Genomic DNA, 20,250 nt, shown 5'->3' with positions numbered 1-20,250 from the left:
AATGGTTCCAAGAATGTCCTCTGGATAGGCTGTGCACGCCTGCCCTCCACATACATGCCACCTGGCACTCAGAGCAAATGATCATTTCCCAGGGAAGTGAGAGCCATGCTTTGTTTCAAAAGGTCAATATACTAAAACCTGCCCAACCAGCGTGGCTCAGTGGTTGAGTGTCAACCTATGAACCAGGAGGCCGGTTCGATTCCTGGTCAGGGCAAATGCCCAGGTTTTGGACATGATCCCCAGTAGGAAGCATGCAGGAAGCAGCCAATCAATGACTCTCTCTCATCATTAATGTTTCTATCTCTCCCTCTCCCTTCTCTCTGAAATCAATTAAAGCATATTTAAAACACACACACACACACACATATGTCTATAAACCTGAACATATGAAACACATAAGTTGAGATTTATCATACTGTAACTGATACAGTTAACATCAGGAAACACTTTAGTGATATATATTTTATATTTACAATTCTCTTCCAGCTTTATTGAGATATAGTTGGTACAGATCACTGTGTAAGTTCAAGGTGTATGGCACAATGATTGCACAGGTGAACAGTAATTTTTTAAAAGGCTGCCAGTTATTAGATAAGGACAAAAACTGGCTGTAGCCTGAAAAAGAGAAATCTCTGACTACAAGGTTAAATCTTCAGAGTGCCCAGAATTTGCGGCATTTTCAAATTCTCATCCTTAGGGCCTGGAAAACTTAGGAGAACCAATGTGGACACAAGTCAGACCAGTCAAGGCAACACACAGCTCAGGTGGGAAGGGAGGCCACGGGAGCTCCCGGAGTGAGGCTAAGCTGAGCAGGCTCTGCCACCCTCCTTTGTAAACCTAACTAACCCTTGCTGTGGCCCCAACCACACTCAGTCAGCCTCCACCTCCCAAGAGCCCTTGGAATCAAATTAGGAAAATGGGTTAACTAGATTCTGGTACATCTACATGACAGAATATTACATGGTCATCAAAACTTATGATTATGAAGAGTGTTCCATAATGTAAAAAAAAGCATAGGAAAAATGTTTTTAAAATGCACGAGAGAGAGACTGGAATGAAAAGCTAAATCTGTGTGTGTGCTACACTATTAACATATTATCTCTGCCCTGGCCAGGTGGCTCGGTTGGTTGGAGAGTCGTCCTGTACACCAAAAGGTGTGGGTTTGATTCCCAGTCAGGGTGCATACCGGAGGCAACTGATCAGTGTTTCTCTCTCACATGGATGTTTCTCTCTCTCTCCTTTCCTCTTTCTCAAAAAAATTCATTAAAAACATATCCTCAGCTGAGGATTTAAAACACACACACAGAGCCCTGATAGGTGTGGCTCAGTGGTGAGCATGTCAGCCTGCACACAAGAGGGTCATGGGTTCGATTCCCAGTCAAGGACATGTAACTGGGATGTAGGTTTGATCCCTTCCCCCAGGGCACGTGCAGGAGGCAACCAATCGATGCGTCTCTCACATCAATGTTTCTCTTTCTCTCTCCCTCTCCCTCCCTGCCTTTCCCCCTCCCTTCCACTCCCTCTAAAAATCAATGAAAAAAAATACCCTCTTACTCCTTGGGTGAGGATTTTTAAAAAAAAGATATTATCTCTGATTTATAAGATTATAAGTACCTCATTTTCTTTCTTTTCTTACTTGTTTAAATGTCTAAAGCACACATGTTAAACTGTATGCATGATCAGGACAATACAACATGTCCATGTGAGAAAAACACCTGAGGAAATAAACCCATCAAAGAAGCCATCACTGATGGCACTAGGGGCACAGGATCATGGATAGATTATTTTTTCTTAGTTGCATTTTCTCCAAAGTTTCAGTGACATGACCACTTGTGTTTTGCCTATGTTTTTAAGTCCCCTAGCAGAAAGGAAGCACAAACCTGAGGCAGTGGCCCTGAACCCAATCTCAATAAATTCACACGTGTGCAAAGTCCTCACCTTTCATGTAGTACAGAGTATCGCGCAGCATCTTGAACATGGCCACATAGAGGGGATCACTGAATGTAGTGTAGTAGAGATCAGCACTGGGGTTGGCCTGCAGGAGAGGCAGAGGCACGTGACCACATCACAGAAACCCTCCTCTGGGCCTCCACCTTCGTGTGGAGACCCAGTTAAGTAATCCCTACACATGCAACTTAGCATTATCAATGGAATAACAGTTTATCATTAATCACCACTTGGAGCACTTTAATTACTCTCTTCACCCTCTTAAGCATCAGGCAGAGGAAAACACACATGTGTGCAAAGGCTCACACAGTCCAAAGATGCCTGCAGGGGAGCAGCCACCTGCACCCTTCACCTCCTCTCACTGAAAGCTGTCTTTAAAGTCAGGGGGACACAGGAGGTGGAGGAGGAGAGGGACAGCCAAGGGACCACCAGACCACGGGATTCAATCCTGTCTACTACTCAGGCAACAAACACTGCAGCCAGGGAACCTTCAGATTCAACTTATGTTTTGTAATGAAAACTCATTTTAAATTATTTTTTAATAATCTAATCTAAAATGTAGCACCATTTTTCTTCCAGGGGAAAAAATTCACACAAGGTCTACTGCGATGAGTAAGATACTGTTCTGATGAAAAGGCATGGCTTCTTAGAACTCGGCACATGCAAAAGTGCTCTGCAAATATGGGTAAGAGGGATGAGAGGGATGAGAGGAAGAGAAAGTGAATCAGTGTCAGGCCAGAGGTTGGGTCAGAGGGAATGGGCCTGTGGTGTGAGGCTGGTGGAGGGTGCAAGAGTCATGTGGAAGGCATGAGAACTGCATGGAGGACTTGAGTGTGATGCCAGATTTCAAGTGGGTACTGATAACAGGAGCTGTGGTTAACAGTGTCATCAATGGGCACTAGCTCACTGCTTTACAGACATCACTTCACACAGTCCTCATAGCATCCTTGTGTAACAGAGATGAAGAGATGAAGAGATGAGATTTGCTGATTAAGGTGATCCAGGGGTCTGACTCTGGAGCTGGGAAGAAGTCACTGCAAGCAAGGAGCAGAGGAAGGGGGCCCAGATAATGCAGTCTGGCTTCATTACTCCATTACTCACTAGCTATGTAACTAAAGTTCCTTAACCCTGCAAGCTTCAGTTTCCCCATCTGTAAATGGGGGATTGCTGTGGAACTCAATGAGTGAGTGAGTCAAGTCCTACACTAGTGTCTGGCACATAAGCATGTAATAATTGCTAGTGATTATTGATGATGAATATATTCAGTAATACAGGTCATGGTTTCGCTCTTTTTTAAGCAACAAAACCATTTCTTAAAATGGACATTTATACTAAAGCCCAAATTATAAAACAAAAATACCAAAAACTGCTCTGGTTCAATGGGGAGGAGGATCCCAGAGTCCCATATTCCCAGCATTCCCTCTACCCATAAAATAAGCCCTAAAAGGGATCCCCACTGAGCTCTAACTTCCCCCTCAGGACCCAGACTGACATTTATTACAGATGGCATGCAGGCCAAACAAGTGACCAGGAGTTCTGACTGCCCAGCCCAGCTGTTGGCCCTGGTCATCCTGATCTGTACTGGGTCCTACATGACCAAATACTGACAAAGGAAAACAAGAGCCCTCTGAAACTGCAAGCAGTGAGAGAGCTACAGCTCAGGCCAACAGGCAGGACACAAACTGTAAAAAAGTTAAATGTAAAATAGGAAGGGCCAAACTGCAACCTGGAGAGTTATAGGAACCATGCTTTTCAGCCAAGAACTGACCCAAAGTAAATCACACCTGGCACATACACCTAACTCCTGCAGACAGCCTGCTGAGTGCATTTGCAGGGCAGGAGAAGACACACTCTGTAACACAGGAAGGTCCCTGGGGGCTCCCTGCTCCTTCAGAGCTGAGCCCCAGTGGTACCAGACACTGTGTCTCACAGTCAGGTGAGAGAAAGAACACCAGGCTTAACAAGGAATCTGGGTCCAGCACATGCCCACAGGCTGGCAAATGGCAATTGCTCTGGATCCCAACACTAAAAAGAGAACTGATCCAAATATTTCCTGTAGTTTTGAGACCTCCCAACACCAACACTTAATAATTTTATAAATAATGCTGTAGGCATGAGTTCCAAATACATTAAAGACAAAAGTTCCCTAAGTACACACCCCTCACACATAAAAGCAGGGGCTTGTAACATGCCTAAAAAAAGTGTGAGAGGTGTGTATTGAGCCCAGAGAAGCAGCTTGGAAAGCATCAGAGGAGCAAGGAAGACAAAGAGCTTCAGAGTCAGAGCACCCAGTGCATTCCCAGCTCCCAAGGTGACTATGTGACAAGGGCACAGTAGTTAGTCCCTTAAACCTCTCTCTCTCATGTGTGAAATGGAGACATTGACCACTGCTTAGAGGCACTGTGCAATGATATATTTAAGAGTCCAGCACAGAGCAAGCTTTTCAAGTGACAGGTGTTGTCATTTTGGGACTGGGAAGTTAAGATGAAAACTCACTGCCCCCACACAAATCCTCCCTGCTCTCTCCACACAGAGACTCACAGCAAGTAGATCTCAGTGTGATGCCCTCAGAAGGGACGTACCTCTATTACACTGGCTGCAACTGCATCTAAGGATTTGAGAACAGGCTCTTCAACGATCTTCTTCACCTATCAATGAAACAAGACCTCATGAGGCACCTGGCAAACACAGTGGGAGACAGGAATGCCAGCTCCTTTTACTAAAGAACAAATGCTGACGGGTAAAACCACAAAGCAGGCCCAAGTGTGGAAAATGTGCTAGCAAAATAGGCTACAATATATAAATATCAAACTATACACACAAAATGCCCTTATAATTCTGCCATCACTTGGAAGTTTTCTTATCTAGATTGGAATGACATAAAAACAGAAAAGGTACCAACTCTCTCAAATTTGCTGACATTAGATTTCCATTTTCAGGATGCAAAAGTGTTCAGGCTCCAGGGATCACTGATATTTCATCCAAATCCCCTCCCAGATGTCAGCCAGTCCTCTGGTGCTGACGGCTCCTTCCTCTTCCCCTGGGCTCTTCTGAAGCTGCCCAGGTACTCAAACTGCAGTAGACATTTTAAATTTCTAATAGAAGTGATTATTTCTACCCATTCCCTATACCAGCATTTAGTAGAGGAATTGACTATTCTGCCAACTGTGGGATCACCAGATGAAACCCCCCCCCGCATAATTGCAGTACTTTAAGAAAGCATTTTGTGCCAGGAGAAGAAATAAAAAATTAGAAGAAAACCTAACCTTGAAAAGTAAAAATGTAGTGGAAAAAATAATTCCCCTTCTTTAAGAAAGGATCTGAAACATTCAATTGGGATTTCTGAGATGATATTAAGAAGAGCCATTTGAGAAAGCAATGGGCCACGCAGGTCATCATTTTCTCTGTAACACTGACAGTGAGGAGCAGTTTAGGGGGAGTTTTCCTTCCCGACAACATCAAAAACATCCTAGGCTATTCAGTAATTCATTATGGCTCTATCCTCATTAGTTATCGCCAGTGCTTTGATATCTTCTTACATCTTCAGTCTAAAGCCTTTCTCTGAGTGATTTCCATTCACACCCCACAGGAGGAGATGGCTACTCTCTCCAGTGTCTGTTTCAAGTTTTCGGAGGTGCCATTCTCATCTTCTTTCATTGTTTCGGAAACAGAAAGGCCAATCTTTAGAGTCTGTCCCTGATAATGTCTTCACCACTACTCACCTGAATGTCTTGAAGCATCCCAGCTCAATCATAAGAACTTCAGAGTCCCTGGATCAAAGTCCATTTTAGGACTCAGACAATGGCACCAATGCCTTCTCTGATATCACCTCTAAGGCCATCCAAAGGTATCCAATTTGGAAAAAGTTAGGTTTTGTATTAAATTGTATAGAGCACCCCTGAGACAGAACCAGGTACCCAGAGCTGGGCTTTGACCCTGCCCTTGGCCTATGGATCCTTGATGTATTTGACACTGATTTCCTTGCCTCTAAAATGGGGAGCATGGTGCCTCCCCAAAATGACTGCTGTGAGGATTAGATGAGAACATAATGCACAACTGCTCTGTGAATGTTACTTTCCTTCCTTCTTTAATCTGAAAATTATAACTACTAAATCGTTCATTTGAAAGACTGAAAAACTCCTAGTTTTTCTTTTAAAAAATACAGGCTTATACCCCTGGCAATTTTAGTGATTGATATACCCATGGTCTGTTTATCCACAGTGCTCTGCTTACCAAGTTTAAGAGTTCCCGAAGCATTTCTAGTGGAATATTGAACTCCTTATAGGTGATGCCATTGAAAAGAGGAGAAACTGAGAAGCTGGAACTGATGGTGGAGAAGTAGTAATCTGGATCCAGGGCACTTCCATCAGGTAAGTAAGAGACTGATGAAGAAGAAAACCAGATAGTCAGTCACAGTAACACATGACCAGGATGCTTCCTTAAGCTGATTCCCTCAATAACCAACAAAGACATAGGTTTTGCTTTTGTTTTTACTACAATTCCTTGTTTTCAAATTAAGAAGTAAAGGCTGGATTGCAAATCCTCGAGGAGTGATGCCCCTCACTGGGGTGTTTCATGTCAAAGGCTCAGCTAATAATCATGTCCTAACATTTTCAACCCAGACAACGTAACACATGGGAAGAAAAAAAGAATTACACCATTTATTTATTTATTTATTTATTTATTTATTTATTTATCCTCACCTGAGGATATTTTTTTCATTGCTTTTCAGAGAGAGTGGAAGGGAGAGAGAGAAACACCAATGTGAGACACATCAATTGGTTGCCTCCTGCATATACCCTGACCAGTGCCAGGGATGAGCCTGCAACCAACTGAGGTATGTGCCCTTGGCTGAAATCGAACCTGGGACCCTTCAGTCCATGGGTCGATGCTCTAACCACTGAGCAAAACTGGCTAGGGCTACACCTTTTTAAAGATGTAGTCCTCAGGGCTCCAAAGACATTTTACCACCAATATTAGAAAAAAAGTGAAAATTACTAGAACTTTCAAAATCAGAACAAAATAGTCCATCATACAACACATAATAATATAAACCCAAAAGTATATAGTCATTTGAAAATCCATTATTTAAAAACTATGATATAAGACTATGACTGGAAAATAAGCTTGTAAATATTTTCATATTAAATATGAAAATTTACAGTGTCAATCTGTAAAGAACAAAGAATTTTATGACTTCTTTCAAGCACTAGAGCATAGAAAGAGCAAAGAATTGAGTTTATTCCAATTGTGTAAAAGTTGGTGTGTAGTTCTATGATGCTGGTGACACACTGCTGACATGACTAAAGGTGGATGGATCCCAAGACAGCAAACCAGCAACTTACAATAGAGGGGATGGGTTGGGCAATAATACTGAAAGGAGTTGAGATGCTGGAGGCCAGCATAATAAATGACCATTGAAAGAGGGGATGAATGAGGAAAGAAGGGAGGGAAAGAACAAAGCCAATTTAAAGGAAGAAGGTGTGTTTGTGGGTACAAAATGTATGTAAAGACACACACACACAAAAACACACACACACGTATATATCCTGTATATGTGTGTGTGTGTGTGTGTGTGTGTGTGTGTGTATAAAATGGAATATTAATCAGCCTTAAAAAGGAGATCCTACCCTTTGTGACAATATGGACAAACCTGAAGGACATTATGCTAAGTGAAATAAGCCAGACACAGAAAGAAAAAAACTACAGGATCTCACTTATATGTAGAATCTAAAAACATCAGATACATAGGAGCAGAGAGCTGTGCAGCGGTTAGCAGAGGCAGGGAGGTGGGGGAAATGAGGAAATTTTGGTCAAAGGGTATGAAGTCGCAGTTATGTAAGGTAAGTCAAGAGATATAATATACACCATGATGACCAAAGTTACAATACTGTATTGAACACTGGAAATTTGCTGAGAGTAGATTTCAGGTGCATTTACCTACCCCCCCCAAAAAAGAAAAAAATGGTAGCTATGTGAGGAGATGGCTACATTAATAGCTTAACTGTAATAATCATTTCACTATGTATATGTGTATTAAATTATCATGTTGTACACCTTAAGTATATGCAAGTGTATTTTTTAAAATAATAATAAAAGGTAAGAAGTTTGTTATCAGAGGGCATCTCCCAGATAGACACTATGACAAAAGGATGAAGTCCTGTGTGGCTGAGCCAGTGTGTGGTGGGCATAGATGGAGGCAAAAGATGGAAACTGCAGGGACCAAGGATCTAAGATTTGGGATTTATGTAGGGGGGTGTCACTGAAAATTTTCAGCAGGAAATTAAATGATCAGATATGTGCTTTTAAAAATTGATTCTTAAAAAGAATTCTTACAGCGCTGTGGAAGAGGAGCTAGAAAGAGAGAAGGGGAGATTAACTGTAAGAAACGTCTAAGTAAAATGGGAAGCATGGGAACAAAAAAGGAAGGAGCAGTGGTTTCCTGTCTCTCTGACAATTAGGTACCCTTCAGGCGGTGAAAAAATTGTGTGTCCAGCTCACCCCTGCAGGAGACCAGTGCTCAGCCTGTACCTGATGAATGAAGCTCAAACAGTGAGCCCACACCTGGGCATGCCCCAATCCTAGGCACCCACTGGAAGTGCTTAAAGGCAAGGAGTCCCAATGGGGAGGGGAGTCTAAGCACAGTGGTTTACCAAGGAAAAAGAAGCTTTTGAGGACACATCATGGCTGTCCTCGGATGCTCCAAGGGCATACAGGTGGCAAAGGGGTTGTTTCAAGTCTGGAGGAATATATTCTAGGACATAAATCCCTAGGAGATGGGATTTTGAGTGATCAGACTTGGCCTTTACATTCTAATATACACAGAGACCATAACATATGTTTTCTCACATATCTAAGAAATACTGTATGCAAAGTTGCCCAAATTTATTTATTTGAGTTCAGATACTCCCCTTTAAAAAAAATTCCCTAACATCTTTCAAGATCCTGTTAAGAAATGCTTTTTCAGCAATTAGTAACATCTGAAAATGCAATAGATGGCATTATGAGGCATGGAATTCTCATGTCCCCATCTCGTTTCACTTAATCAGAGTCTTACTTCCCTTGAGGATAAGTTGAAGGCAATTTTAACACTCGTCTGACACTGCACATCGCTATCATATGAATCAAATTTAGTAAATTCCATGAAATTCATTTTAACTGTAAACTGAAAGCCAGTCCTTTCACAAGTTAACATACTAAAATTGTGACCACAGGGACATAGGGGTCTATATATTATTTTCTGCACTTTTCTCTATGTTTGAAATATTTTAAAATTACATTCTAAAAAGTTTAAAAGAAAGTAAGTGCTTTCTAAAAGCGTGACACTCTAGATGCATGACAGCAGAGCATTAGTATTACCACCCCAGACATCACAAGAAGTAGTCACTATGACTACTTATCCAAGTGCTAGGTCAATACGATGGTGAAGCTCACCTTCAAAGTAGTGAAAGGCGGATCCTCCAGGGGAGCTGGGAGGGGGCATCCCACGTTCAGGGCTGACCTGAAACACACAACCATACTTCCAGATCAGAAAAGGCCAGTCAAGCCTCAGTCAGATTTGTCTTCAACAAGGTTCTCTCTGCCAGCTCAATAGTAGTTGTACTTCAAGTTGTGGTCTAAGCCTCACCTTCTCCCTGAAGCCCACTACACCTAGTATTCTCTACTATATACCAAATCACTAAATTCTTCCTGTCTAGACATACATTTTATACTTGATTACTAAGCTGAATTAGTCTCATGTTTTGTATCTATTCTCCATGAGTCAATTATATACTTTTAAAGGCACCAACTGCCTCCCACTCAGAATAGATTTTGGCACCCACTTGCTAGGAAACAAATACTTCAAGACTAGGAGATGAAATCACTTATAAATTGTAAAAAGAACAAGGAAAGTTTTTATAATAAAGAGAATTCTAGTGAGAACACTTTGTTTTCTAAGTTTCCCCAAGCTACACACAAGTAGGATTGTGTCCATGTGAGCACTTAGCAAGGCCTCACCACTCTGCCCTCCCCAGGAGTGCAGCCACACCTGGGAGATGCTGGACACGCTGCTGGTCTTCCTCTTCAGGGTGCCCTCCTGACACACGGTCAGCAAATTGCTGGGCAGAATAGAGCGGAAGTCATTGAAGGAGCGCCTCCGAACGCCTTCCAGTTCCTCCGGGACCCGGAGGGAATGAGGAGGGATTTTGGGAAAGAGTTTTGAGAGGAGAGACTCTTCTGTGTTGCTGTAACGTCCGAATGCTCGTGAGATTCCGATTAGGCATGGGATGGCATATTTGCAGAGGTATTCTAGAAGACAAAGAAAGAACGTTTTGATACCAGAAAGTTGCCTGTGAGAGAACTACACCGCACCAACTTATAACACTGGCTCACATCTCACCAACAACAAATCTGCAGGATAGGAACAAGCAAAGGGTCAACGCCAAAGGCTGATCGATGGTATTTTCAATCTGGCATTAACAATAACTTCAGACTGCATCTGTGTCACACACAGGAGGTGTTGGTCTATTCATGGCTTATCCATATCATTTACACAGGTAAGTCATGTTATCAAGCATCTTTACTATACTTAAACAATATATTTATTGCTCCCAGAATCATATTGTCAGCCTTACCCTAGAGGAAAAATGACCTTTGGAAGTCAGACATGGTAGAGATAAGAAACATAGGCCCAGAAGGATGAGGTGACTTGTCCAAGGTCACTCAGTATTTTTAGGTGGAGAGTTGTGCTCCTGACCCACATGTGACCTCTTAGCTAACACACAACACAGGCAACTAATATAAGAAGGTTTTATCATGACGTACATAGGGTAGTAAAGAAAAGACGACTGAGGAAAAGCAAGGAAAAAAATAATCACAATACCATTTTTTAAAAAAAGCCTTGGATCTATAATCATACCTTTTTCTTGAATCTCCAAGGCCTGGCACATTCCCAAAAGGACATGCAAAACCTGTAAAACTGCCTCTAGGATCTGTAATAGCCAAGGAAACAGAGCAAACTTATAAATAAAATCAGAAAAACATTACAAAATTAATTCAGAATTAGAAGGCACTTCAGGCATTATCTTGTCCAACCTTATATCTGATATGTGACTCCCCACATGAAAGCTCTGCTGAGGGGCCAATCAGCTGACCTTCTAGGGACAGGAATCCTTCCTCTCTGGGCTGGTCCAGAGTTCCTCCTAACACTGGGCCAATGTTTTCCTCCTGGGGCTGGCTTGTAGCTACCAGCTGTTCCTCTATCATATTCTGCAAGCAGGTGATAGGCTCCCGAATCCTTTTCTCATGGCTAAATATCCCTCCCTAGTTCTTTTCATCCATTCCTTATGATTACAAGTCCTTTATGATGCTAACTGTAGGCTTCTGATTTTACTGTAGTCCACTGTGTCAGAAACCGTGTTGAATTATAGCACTCAGTATAAGATTCATTAATATTCTAGGGATGCTGGGACTCACTGAGTAATCACCAAACTCAACACAGATTCTAGACTTTCATGTATGTGTCATTAGCTTTCTGGCAGCTACTTTACACTGCTTGCTCAATGAGCTCACAGATAAATAAAATACTTAAATTTTTTCCACACATGCTGCTCCCAAGCTATGCCACCTCTATTTACGTAGCTGGTATTTTTTGCCTATCACTGATCCCTGCAAAGCTCACAGTATTAACTTTAGTTCATCATACTGGTTGTTTGTCAAAGCCTAGAGTTGTATTTTCTGCAAATGAGGTCAACTTGGTTTCCAATCTTCATTCATAGACCTGGCTCATTTTGCTTCAACAGTAGGGGGCAGGCTACTGGAGGCTCCTGCTGGGCTGGCACCTCACCAGTCACCCTTTGGAGTGGTCCTTTAGACAGTCCTTTATGAGTTGTTCTGGTGCTCAGACGATATTACAGGATGTCAGGAGAGGGTTTGCACAATGCCTTGATGAAGACCAGCTAGACTATATCCACTTCATTTCCCTCTACTAGTACCAGTCTTAGAAAACCTAGGCAAGCTTCGAACATTTCTTAGGTCTGCTATTAATAGTATGGAATAAATTGAACAATCCAATCACTTCAAATTTGTTTTTTATTCTTGTCACCATTTTGGGACTCTTTCTGATCTTACAGAAATACACAACAATTAGCCACACATTTACCTCATCCCTAAGTGAAGGGTCCCTGTAAGCCACATCAGACAGCAAGGTTACCAAACAGAAGCTGAAGCTCTCTGCAACTGGGAGGGCACCTGGAATCCATAAAGACACAAATCAGAGCAACACAAATGAGACACTGGGACACACCCACTGGTCACCCAATTCAGTATGGTGCTTCTCTCACATGGCCTGCCAAGGGACCAATTTGCAGTGGTGAATGCCCTCGCTGAGATGAACAGCAGAAAAGTAGATATGGGCCCAACATATTTGCTGAGAATACTCCTACTTTTCTTTCAATAAAATGTTTTCATTCGATAAACATAAATGTTTCCTGAGTCAGTTTGAGATTATACAGCCTCTCCATATGACGAATTCCATTTTTTATTCCTGACCTAAATAAAAGTGAGAAATCAATCTTGATAGCGTATGAGAGACAGAATATGGAGGCTAATTTTCTAATACCTATTACTACTGCTTTAAACTGAATTAAACGCTTTCTTTTCTTTTCTGTTTTGACAAATAAAGACAATCCTAATAAGAACTTCCAAAGAGTTGCTCTTTCCTCATAGGTTTTTAAGCACTTCCACTACTGAGCCTCCTAGCAAGGAGGCTCTCAGGAGCATGGCCTCGAGGTCAAGAAGGGAGCACTATACCCAAAAGACCAAAACCTAAGCAGCACTTCTGTCAAGTGTGCCTTCAAAATGTTAGCACCTCTGATATGTAGGTCCAATCACTATTAAATATTTAATCAAGGACAAAGAACTTTCCAGTTTTATGGCCATACGCATAGTACATGGCAGAAAGTTGTTACATTTCTACTTTTGCACTTATTTTAAGATTCAGTTCTAGGTCATTCTCAGACTTGACTGTGCATCAGAATCATCTGGAGGGCTTGTTAAAATGCAGATTTACTGCTTCTTGGCCCTAGTTTCTTTCTTTCTTTTTTCAATTTTTATTAAGAGTTTACTTGAGCCAAACTGACAAATGTGCCAGGGAACAAGGTCTCAAATGCTCCCCGGCCTCGTTTATAATTCAGTGGCTCTGAGGGGAGCTGAGAATATGCATTTCTGACAAGTTCCCAGGTGATGCTGCTGCTGCTCTAAGGACGGCACTGGAAGAACTATTGCTCTAAAGTTTAAAAGCATAAATAATACCGCCTTAATAAAAATTAGAAGAGTGAAATGTTACCCAATAATTGGAAATTTATACATCTCCAAAAATGTTTCAAATAATGCTAAAACTTCCAACTAATAAAGGTCTATGTATATAGAAGTATATTTGTTTTAAAATAAAATAATAGAAAAGTAGAATCAACATCTACTGGCATTCTATTTCTTCCCAAATTAGATAACAAAGGTGGAATAGTTGTTTGACTTTTTAGCAATGTTCTATTTATTTTATGGTCCTCTAAATTCCAGGACACATGCATAATTTGGGGTGCATCAGTTTTAGGCACAGTAGGTAACCAGAAATTATGAAAACCCAAAGGTCAAGAGGAATACAGGAATAAGCAGATGTACATGAAAATAGCAAAACCCATCTTTAGCAGACTGAGCCTACCTAACAAATTAGGACCCTCCCACCAACAAAAACGACAAGGGCCTTCTTTACAGCCACCAACCCCCTGCTATATCTGAAGGTGGGCCTCAAGCATGCCTCAGAGAGACACATTACTAGGAAACTTCAGTCTCATGGGTTGTGAACTCTAAAATGTTGAAGGTCTTCCAAGCTGATTTTGGAATCTTGGGAAAGCAGTATGGAAGCACATCAGTATTTTAAGTGTTTAGCACAATGCCTGGCATATAGTGGACCTATGTAAATATTTCAGAAGGGAGAGAGGAAGAAAGCAAGGATGGAGAAAGGAGGAAGGGAGGGGAGGGCAGTGGAAGGAAAGAGGGAAAAAGATGATCTAACTTTTCCTCTGACCTCAGAGAGAGAGCAAAATAAAATACAAAATAAAAAGAAATACATATGAAGTTATTCTATTTCTAAAGGTGCAAAGTTTAACTGAAACTTAGCAACAGCAACAAAGTCATAAAAATACTTATAGTACACAAGAGGTTGAGTCCTGAACATCCATTTCACTCCTCTTGGACAGCAGCAAAGCAATTTGGAGAACTGACCTCATTCCAGGAGTGAACCTATTCAGGACAGGCAGGTGACCCAATTCTGCCCAATAAGACATGAGAAAAGGTTCCTGAAGGTCTCAAAGTTCCTGCTCACTCTCAGAGTGCAATGGAAAGCTGGCTTGCTCTACCCTGCCCTCTCCCTCCCTCACCCATGGGCCCTGGACAACAGTGAATAGGCACAGCCCATGTGGCTGCAGGCAGGCAGTTGTCCCACAGTCAGGAGTGGAACCAGCTAGAAGCATCCTAACAGATGTGTTAGCACTTGATTCTTACAGGTAATGAACATATATTCTTCCTTGCATTCAGGGAAAACATTATACAAAATTACCTCTGCCTTTCCGAGCTGTACTTTCTTCTACCCAATACACTTTTGGAAGACCTTTAAGAAGTCGAAGAAGGTAAGGAACCACAGAATCTTTGTGCTTTAAAAAAAAAAAAAATTTATATTTAATAAAATACGTGACTGATAGCTTTTTAACACAGATTAAGCCCAAAGCCAAGTATATCCACATCCTAATCATCTCAAAGATGAATATTCACATGGCGTCACCCCTTCCTGTTTCCCAGCCTGCACCACAAGTACCTAGGGAAAGGCTAAAACCTGCCCTTCTGGAGATGAGTCCCCAGGCCTGGCTCTGACCTCCTCTAGAGGGTTGGGCCCCCATGAGGGCATCTCCAGAAGAAAGTATGTGTGTGCACACACACTCAAAACTGCCTTCACTAAAGAGGTGTTGACTGTGCCAAACCCTTCAGTGGGCCCAGGATCAGATCTTCTGGACTGGAGAAAAGCTCACAGTCACATGCTTCTAAACTTGGTGATGCTTCCATTGTTCATGGCTCTTTGTAGTTTTTTGTTTTGTCTTAATATTCTGCTTCATGTTTCCTGTGGCTCTTCTCAAATTAAACATTAGACTTTATAGCCATCATTAGCCAAAGAAAATTTACTTTCTTCTAGTTTCCAAACTAGTCAATCAGCATATGACTTCATAGCCTTCCATTATTGGCTCTTTTGGTTGTTTCCCTATTTACAGATGCTCCAGTTAAAAATTAGGTAAGTGTGCTCCAGAGAAAGGGAATACTGTTTGATGTTCTGAAATACTGAAAAAACATGTGGTGGTTTTAAATACATGGCTACAAGTTCTGTTACACTCCTTCCACTGAAAGGTGGAGTTGAATTCACCCCTCCTGGAAAAGGGGCTGCCTTAGAGACTTGCTTCTAGTGGATCTAGAGGGTAGGACACATGAGACTGCTTTCCCCAGGGTAGGTTAGAGAAGGCAGTGCAGCTTCTACCTGGCCCTTTCTCAGGACACTTGCCCTGGGAACTCAAAGTGACACAATGACATAGCTCAGGCCACATGGAGAGGCCATGTACACAGAGGTGACCTTGCCAAGAGCCCCAGCTAAGGTCCCAGCCAAGAGCCAGGATCAACCCCCAGATATGATATGAATGAGCCTGCAGGTCATTCCGGCCCCCAGCCTTCAAGCCACCCCAGGTGATGCCAAATGGAGCAGAAATAGTAACTCTTCTGAGCTCTGTCTAAATTGCAGAGTCATGAAAAAAAGAAATTGTTGCATTAAGTCACCAAGTTTCAAGGCAGTTTGTTATGCTGTAATTGATAACCAAGCAGAGAACTTCCTTTAGTGGAAACAAAACAATTTCTCCTCTAAAGGATAAAAAGGAGCCAGCTACAAAATCTGTCCAGGATCCTAGTATACTAACAGGCACAGAGCTCCAAAGGGCCCTGCAAGGCACAGCCCCCTAACAGGAGGGGCCCCCGCCTCGGTGCTCTTCTCTGTATAAACCGTTATGACTTCTGTAGTATGTGGTGAGTCAACTACTTCTCCTACTCTGGCCACATCTGCTGCCAGGCAGCCCACTGACTGAACTCAAGGAGGCCAATGCCATAGCCCTTCCTGAATGGAGGCAAGGAGCATAAATACCAGGTACACCAAGAGAAAGCTGGTTCCTAGGGCCCAGGGGGGTTGCAAAGCATGTTGGGCTCCTCTCCTGGTGTCCATGAGGCAGACCAGATTTGGGGAAGCACAAGAAAACAATATGGCTTAAGGGACATCAGCTGCCACCCCAATTCTTACCCAGAGCCCAAATCACACCAATTGTACTTGTGTCTTCCTTGCCACCCTAAAAAGCCTAATATAAGTATTAGGGACCTACAGATAAATTTATCAAGTAATGTGTTTGCCAAAGATATTTTTCAATTAATTCACATTTAAACAACAGTAGTTTCTTATAGAAAGATTTTTAGAAAATTCTTTTACTCCCTTTATATTTATATTTAAATTAGGACTTGGCAAACAGAAAAGTACAAATGATTTTCTTTCTTTTCATGGTTAAAAATAAATAGCAAAAAGAATAATTAAAATGGCCCAGCTGGGTGTGGCTCAGTGGTTGAGCACCGACCTAGGATCCAGAAGATCAAAGTGCGATTCCCTGTCAGAGCACATGCCTGGGCCGTGGGCTCGATCCCCAGTCAGGGGTGTGCAGGAAGCAGCCAATCAATGACAACTCTCTCATCATTGATGTTTCTCTCTCTCTCTCCCCATCTCCCTTCCTCTCTCTGATATTAAAAATAAATAAAAATAAATAAAATTTTTTAAAAAAGAAGAAGAATTAAGATGCAGCTTACACATCTAATTTTGTTTTTTCATGTGGCCTTGGCCAGAAAAACCTATTTAATTTTTAAAATATTGCTTTAGCCCTAGCTGGTTTGGCTCAGTAGTTAGAGCGTTGGCCAGTGGACTGAAGGGTGCTAGGTTCAATTCCAGCCAAGGGCACGTACCTCGGTTGCAGGCTCAATCCCGTGCAGCATGTGTGGGAGGCAACCAGTTAATGTGTCTCTCTCACATTGATGTTTCTTTCTCTCCTTTCTACTCTCTCTGAAAAGTAATGGAAAAACATCCTCAGGTGAGGATTAAAAAAATTTTTTTTAAATTCTAATTACATCCCCCCTTTCATATGGTAGAAACACTTTCAATTTAGTTAAGACTTACCTGAAGATCAGATTCAATGAGAAAAATGCCCAATGCAATCACTGCATCTCTCCGCCTTTCATCTAATTGGAAGATCCCATGGAAATCTACTGGGCACATACAAAGCAGCTTTTGGACCTAGAAAATGAGACCAAAAAAAACACCCACAGTTAAAAAAGTTATCAACTCACATTCAGAATAAACCAATACCATAAAAGGCTAGTGAATCTACATAACCAATAAGTTTTTTTTAATTTAAAAGATCATAAAAAGGACATCTCCAGCTTCTAAAATTATCATACATGTGCCCCCAAAACACACACACATTCTGGGGAACCTGGGTGGTGGGTTACAATGATGTATATACACAGAGGAGGTAAAGCACAATAGCTAATAGCTAACGCCTGCACTTTGGTGTTAGGACAGCCCGCAGTCCCCACTTCCCAGTGGTGCCTATAAGGAGGTTACCCAAACCTACCTACAGGCACAGTTACTCCCCTTAAGGCTGTTTAAAAATCAAATGTGTGTAAAGCACTTAAGACCGTGCACAGCACACAGTAAGTGCTCAGTAAACAATACCTATTACTACTGGATATGCCATAATAGTGGCTAGCAGAAGGCAAGCAGGCAATAAATCAGCAACTTACTGACAAAAATGGAAAAACTGGAATTATCTTCAAAACAAACAGTAAATATCTGTCATAAAGGATCTATTATAAATAGGAAAAAAGATGATCTCAATCTTGAAAATCTCTGCCACAAGAAGCTCTTGAACAGGGCATTAACACACACCAGGAGGCCCTAACCTTGCTGTTCAGGCTGTAGACCCAATGGGTAGTCACTCACTGACATTCATATGGTCCTGATGAGATGTCTTTTTGTTTGTTTATTTAAAATATATCTTTATTGTTGGAAGTATTGCAGATATCCCCTTTTCCCCTCATTGATTCCACTCCCATCCCCTCCCCAGGCCTTCTCCACACTATCGTCTGTGTCCATGGGTTATGTATATACTAATGGGATGTTTTAATGGCTGAGGAAAGTATAGTGCTTGACATTTACTCTGAAAATTCATCAATCAATTTCCATTGTAATTTTTAAAAAGAAAGCAAACTGTTTTTGTTTGCTTGGATTTTAAAAGTGCAAATACAGCCCGACCAGGCATAGCTCAGAGGTTGAGCGTCGACCTAGGATCCAGGAGATCGGGGTTCGATTCCCAGTCAGGGCACATGCCCAGGTTGTGGGCTAGGCAGCTGATCAATCACTCTCTTATCATTGATGTTTCTATCTCTCTCTCTCCCTCTCCTTTCCTCTCTCTGAAATCAATAAAGAGATATTAAAAAAAAAAGTACAGAAGTGCAAATACAAAGAGACAACACAGGCCTGAAAGAAAAGCACCTTCTAACCTGAAGAGAGCCAACAGTCTTTGTCCTAGCAATGTTCCTTCTAGGAATGATTGATTGTAAAGAAATAATTAGAACCTTGGGCAAAGATTACGTAAAACACTTTCATCACAGTGTTGTAAATAGTAATTGGAAATCTGAAATAATCTATTTAACATAAGGAGACTAAATGATTCAACCACTGATGAAATATTAGGTTGAATCATATGAAATAGCTGATATTCAAACCATTTTTGAACTACAAAAACAATGCTTTCATAAAGTTTAACCTAGTACTACAGACATTAAAAACAGTGTTTTTCTAAAAATAAGCAATGACAGAGAACAACAAAGTCACAAACGAAATGATCTGAATTACCACACACAGAAAAAAATATTAAAGAAAATATATCAAAATGTTAATAGTTTTGAGAGGCAGAATGACCAGTGGTTTTACATTTCTTCTTCATGCTGCTTCATATTTGTCAAAATATGTTCTAGGGGAAAATATTACTTATGTAATCAGGATAAACATCCAGTAAGTTAAAATAAAAAACATATACATATGGGGGGGGGGGTAGAAGTTCATGATTTTTTAATTAAATTTTCAGGCAAAAGAACATAAAGTAATAACAAGAGAGGAACAGAAATGCTAAATTCCTACTTTTCTTCATGTTCCTTCACAGGAGAATGCTTACAACCAAAGGGAAAAAAAATACAAAAAAGAGCTGCAGATCAACTACAATGAAGTGATCATTTCAGAGGTTCCAGCCACTTTCACCAGACAATCATATATCTTGACAGAAAGAGTAAAGTCTTTCAATAAACATCCCTGTAAATAAGAAATGAAAATAAGGTAGATTTCTATCAAAATGAGTCAGTGTGATGTAAACAATGTTGATTAATGAATCAGAGAGGAGCCTGGGGCCCTGTTAAAGTCCATGTATTTTGCCCTGTCCTGTGCAATATTTAATCAACACACTGCTTTAACACGGAAGGCACACTGTCCCTCAGATCTGGGAGGTAAAACGAATGTACTAGAAGACAGAATGGAGACTCAGAAACCCATCAAAACTGGCACAATCTCACCATTAAATATAGAAAGGATGTAACCATACAAAAAAAGATAACTTGTCAATGTTCCCACATGACACACAAATATGACGCTTAAAATTTTAAATATTTTTGCTCTGAGTCCCTTTCTCTGACCCTAGAGATTGCTTTAGGGGGCAGGGTAAAGATTGTGTTTTGTTTTTCTGTTGTATATAAATAAATCTAATCTTGACAATTTTTAGGGGAGTGAATTGGACATGGACTTTGGAGTTAGACCCAGAGTCCCATCTTGGCTCTGGGAAGGCCCACTTGAGTGACACACTAATTCTCAGCTTTCCTGTCTATACAGCAGTCCTCATGCAGCTATATGACACCAGAACTCAGGACTCACTTCACATTACATGATAAACATTGTCCATGCTACTGCTCTTCAATAACGTCTTTCAAATGGCTTATATTAATCAGCCCTGGTGGGTGTGGCTCAGTTGACAGGAGTGTCGTCCAGTACATTGAAAGGTTGTGGGTTTGATTCCTGGTCAGGGCACAGGGCTAGGTTGCAGGTTCAATCCTGGTCAAGGTTTGTGTGGGAGGAAACAGATGTTTCTCTCACAT

The 20,250-nt window shown here is 41.3% G+C and overlaps 1 protein-coding gene across 1 annotated transcript in view; it reads right to left on the bottom strand.

The window, feature by feature from the left end:
- PI4KA (phosphatidylinositol 4-kinase alpha) overlaps positions 1–20,250 on the bottom strand; it is a 97,054-nt gene that overhangs the window by 64,507 nt on the left and 12,297 nt on the right. The window contains exons 2-10 of the mRNA XM_081123072.1: positions 17,225–17,341; positions 14,543–14,636; positions 12,089–12,177; positions 10,847–10,919; positions 9,977–10,236; positions 9,382–9,448; positions 6,181–6,329; positions 4,530–4,595; positions 1,939–2,035 (exon numbers count right to left, since the gene is read on the bottom strand). Of these exons, the coding sequence (XP_080979198.1) occupies positions 1,939–2,035; positions 4,530–4,595; positions 6,181–6,329; positions 9,382–9,448; positions 9,977–10,236; positions 10,847–10,919; positions 12,089–12,177; positions 14,543–14,636; positions 17,225–17,341 (1,012 nt within the window). The remainder of the gene's footprint in view (positions 1–1,938; positions 2,036–4,529; positions 4,596–6,180; positions 6,330–9,381; positions 9,449–9,976; positions 10,237–10,846; positions 10,920–12,088; positions 12,178–14,542; positions 14,637–17,224; positions 17,342–20,250) is intronic.

Source organism: Miniopterus schreibersii, assembly GCF_964146895.1.
Source record: "Miniopterus schreibersii genome assembly, chromosome: 20".
Lineage (NCBI taxonomy): Eukaryota > Metazoa > Chordata > Mammalia > Chiroptera > Miniopteridae > Miniopterus > Miniopterus schreibersii.
This window is presented reverse-complemented; position numbering and strand designations above follow the sequence as displayed.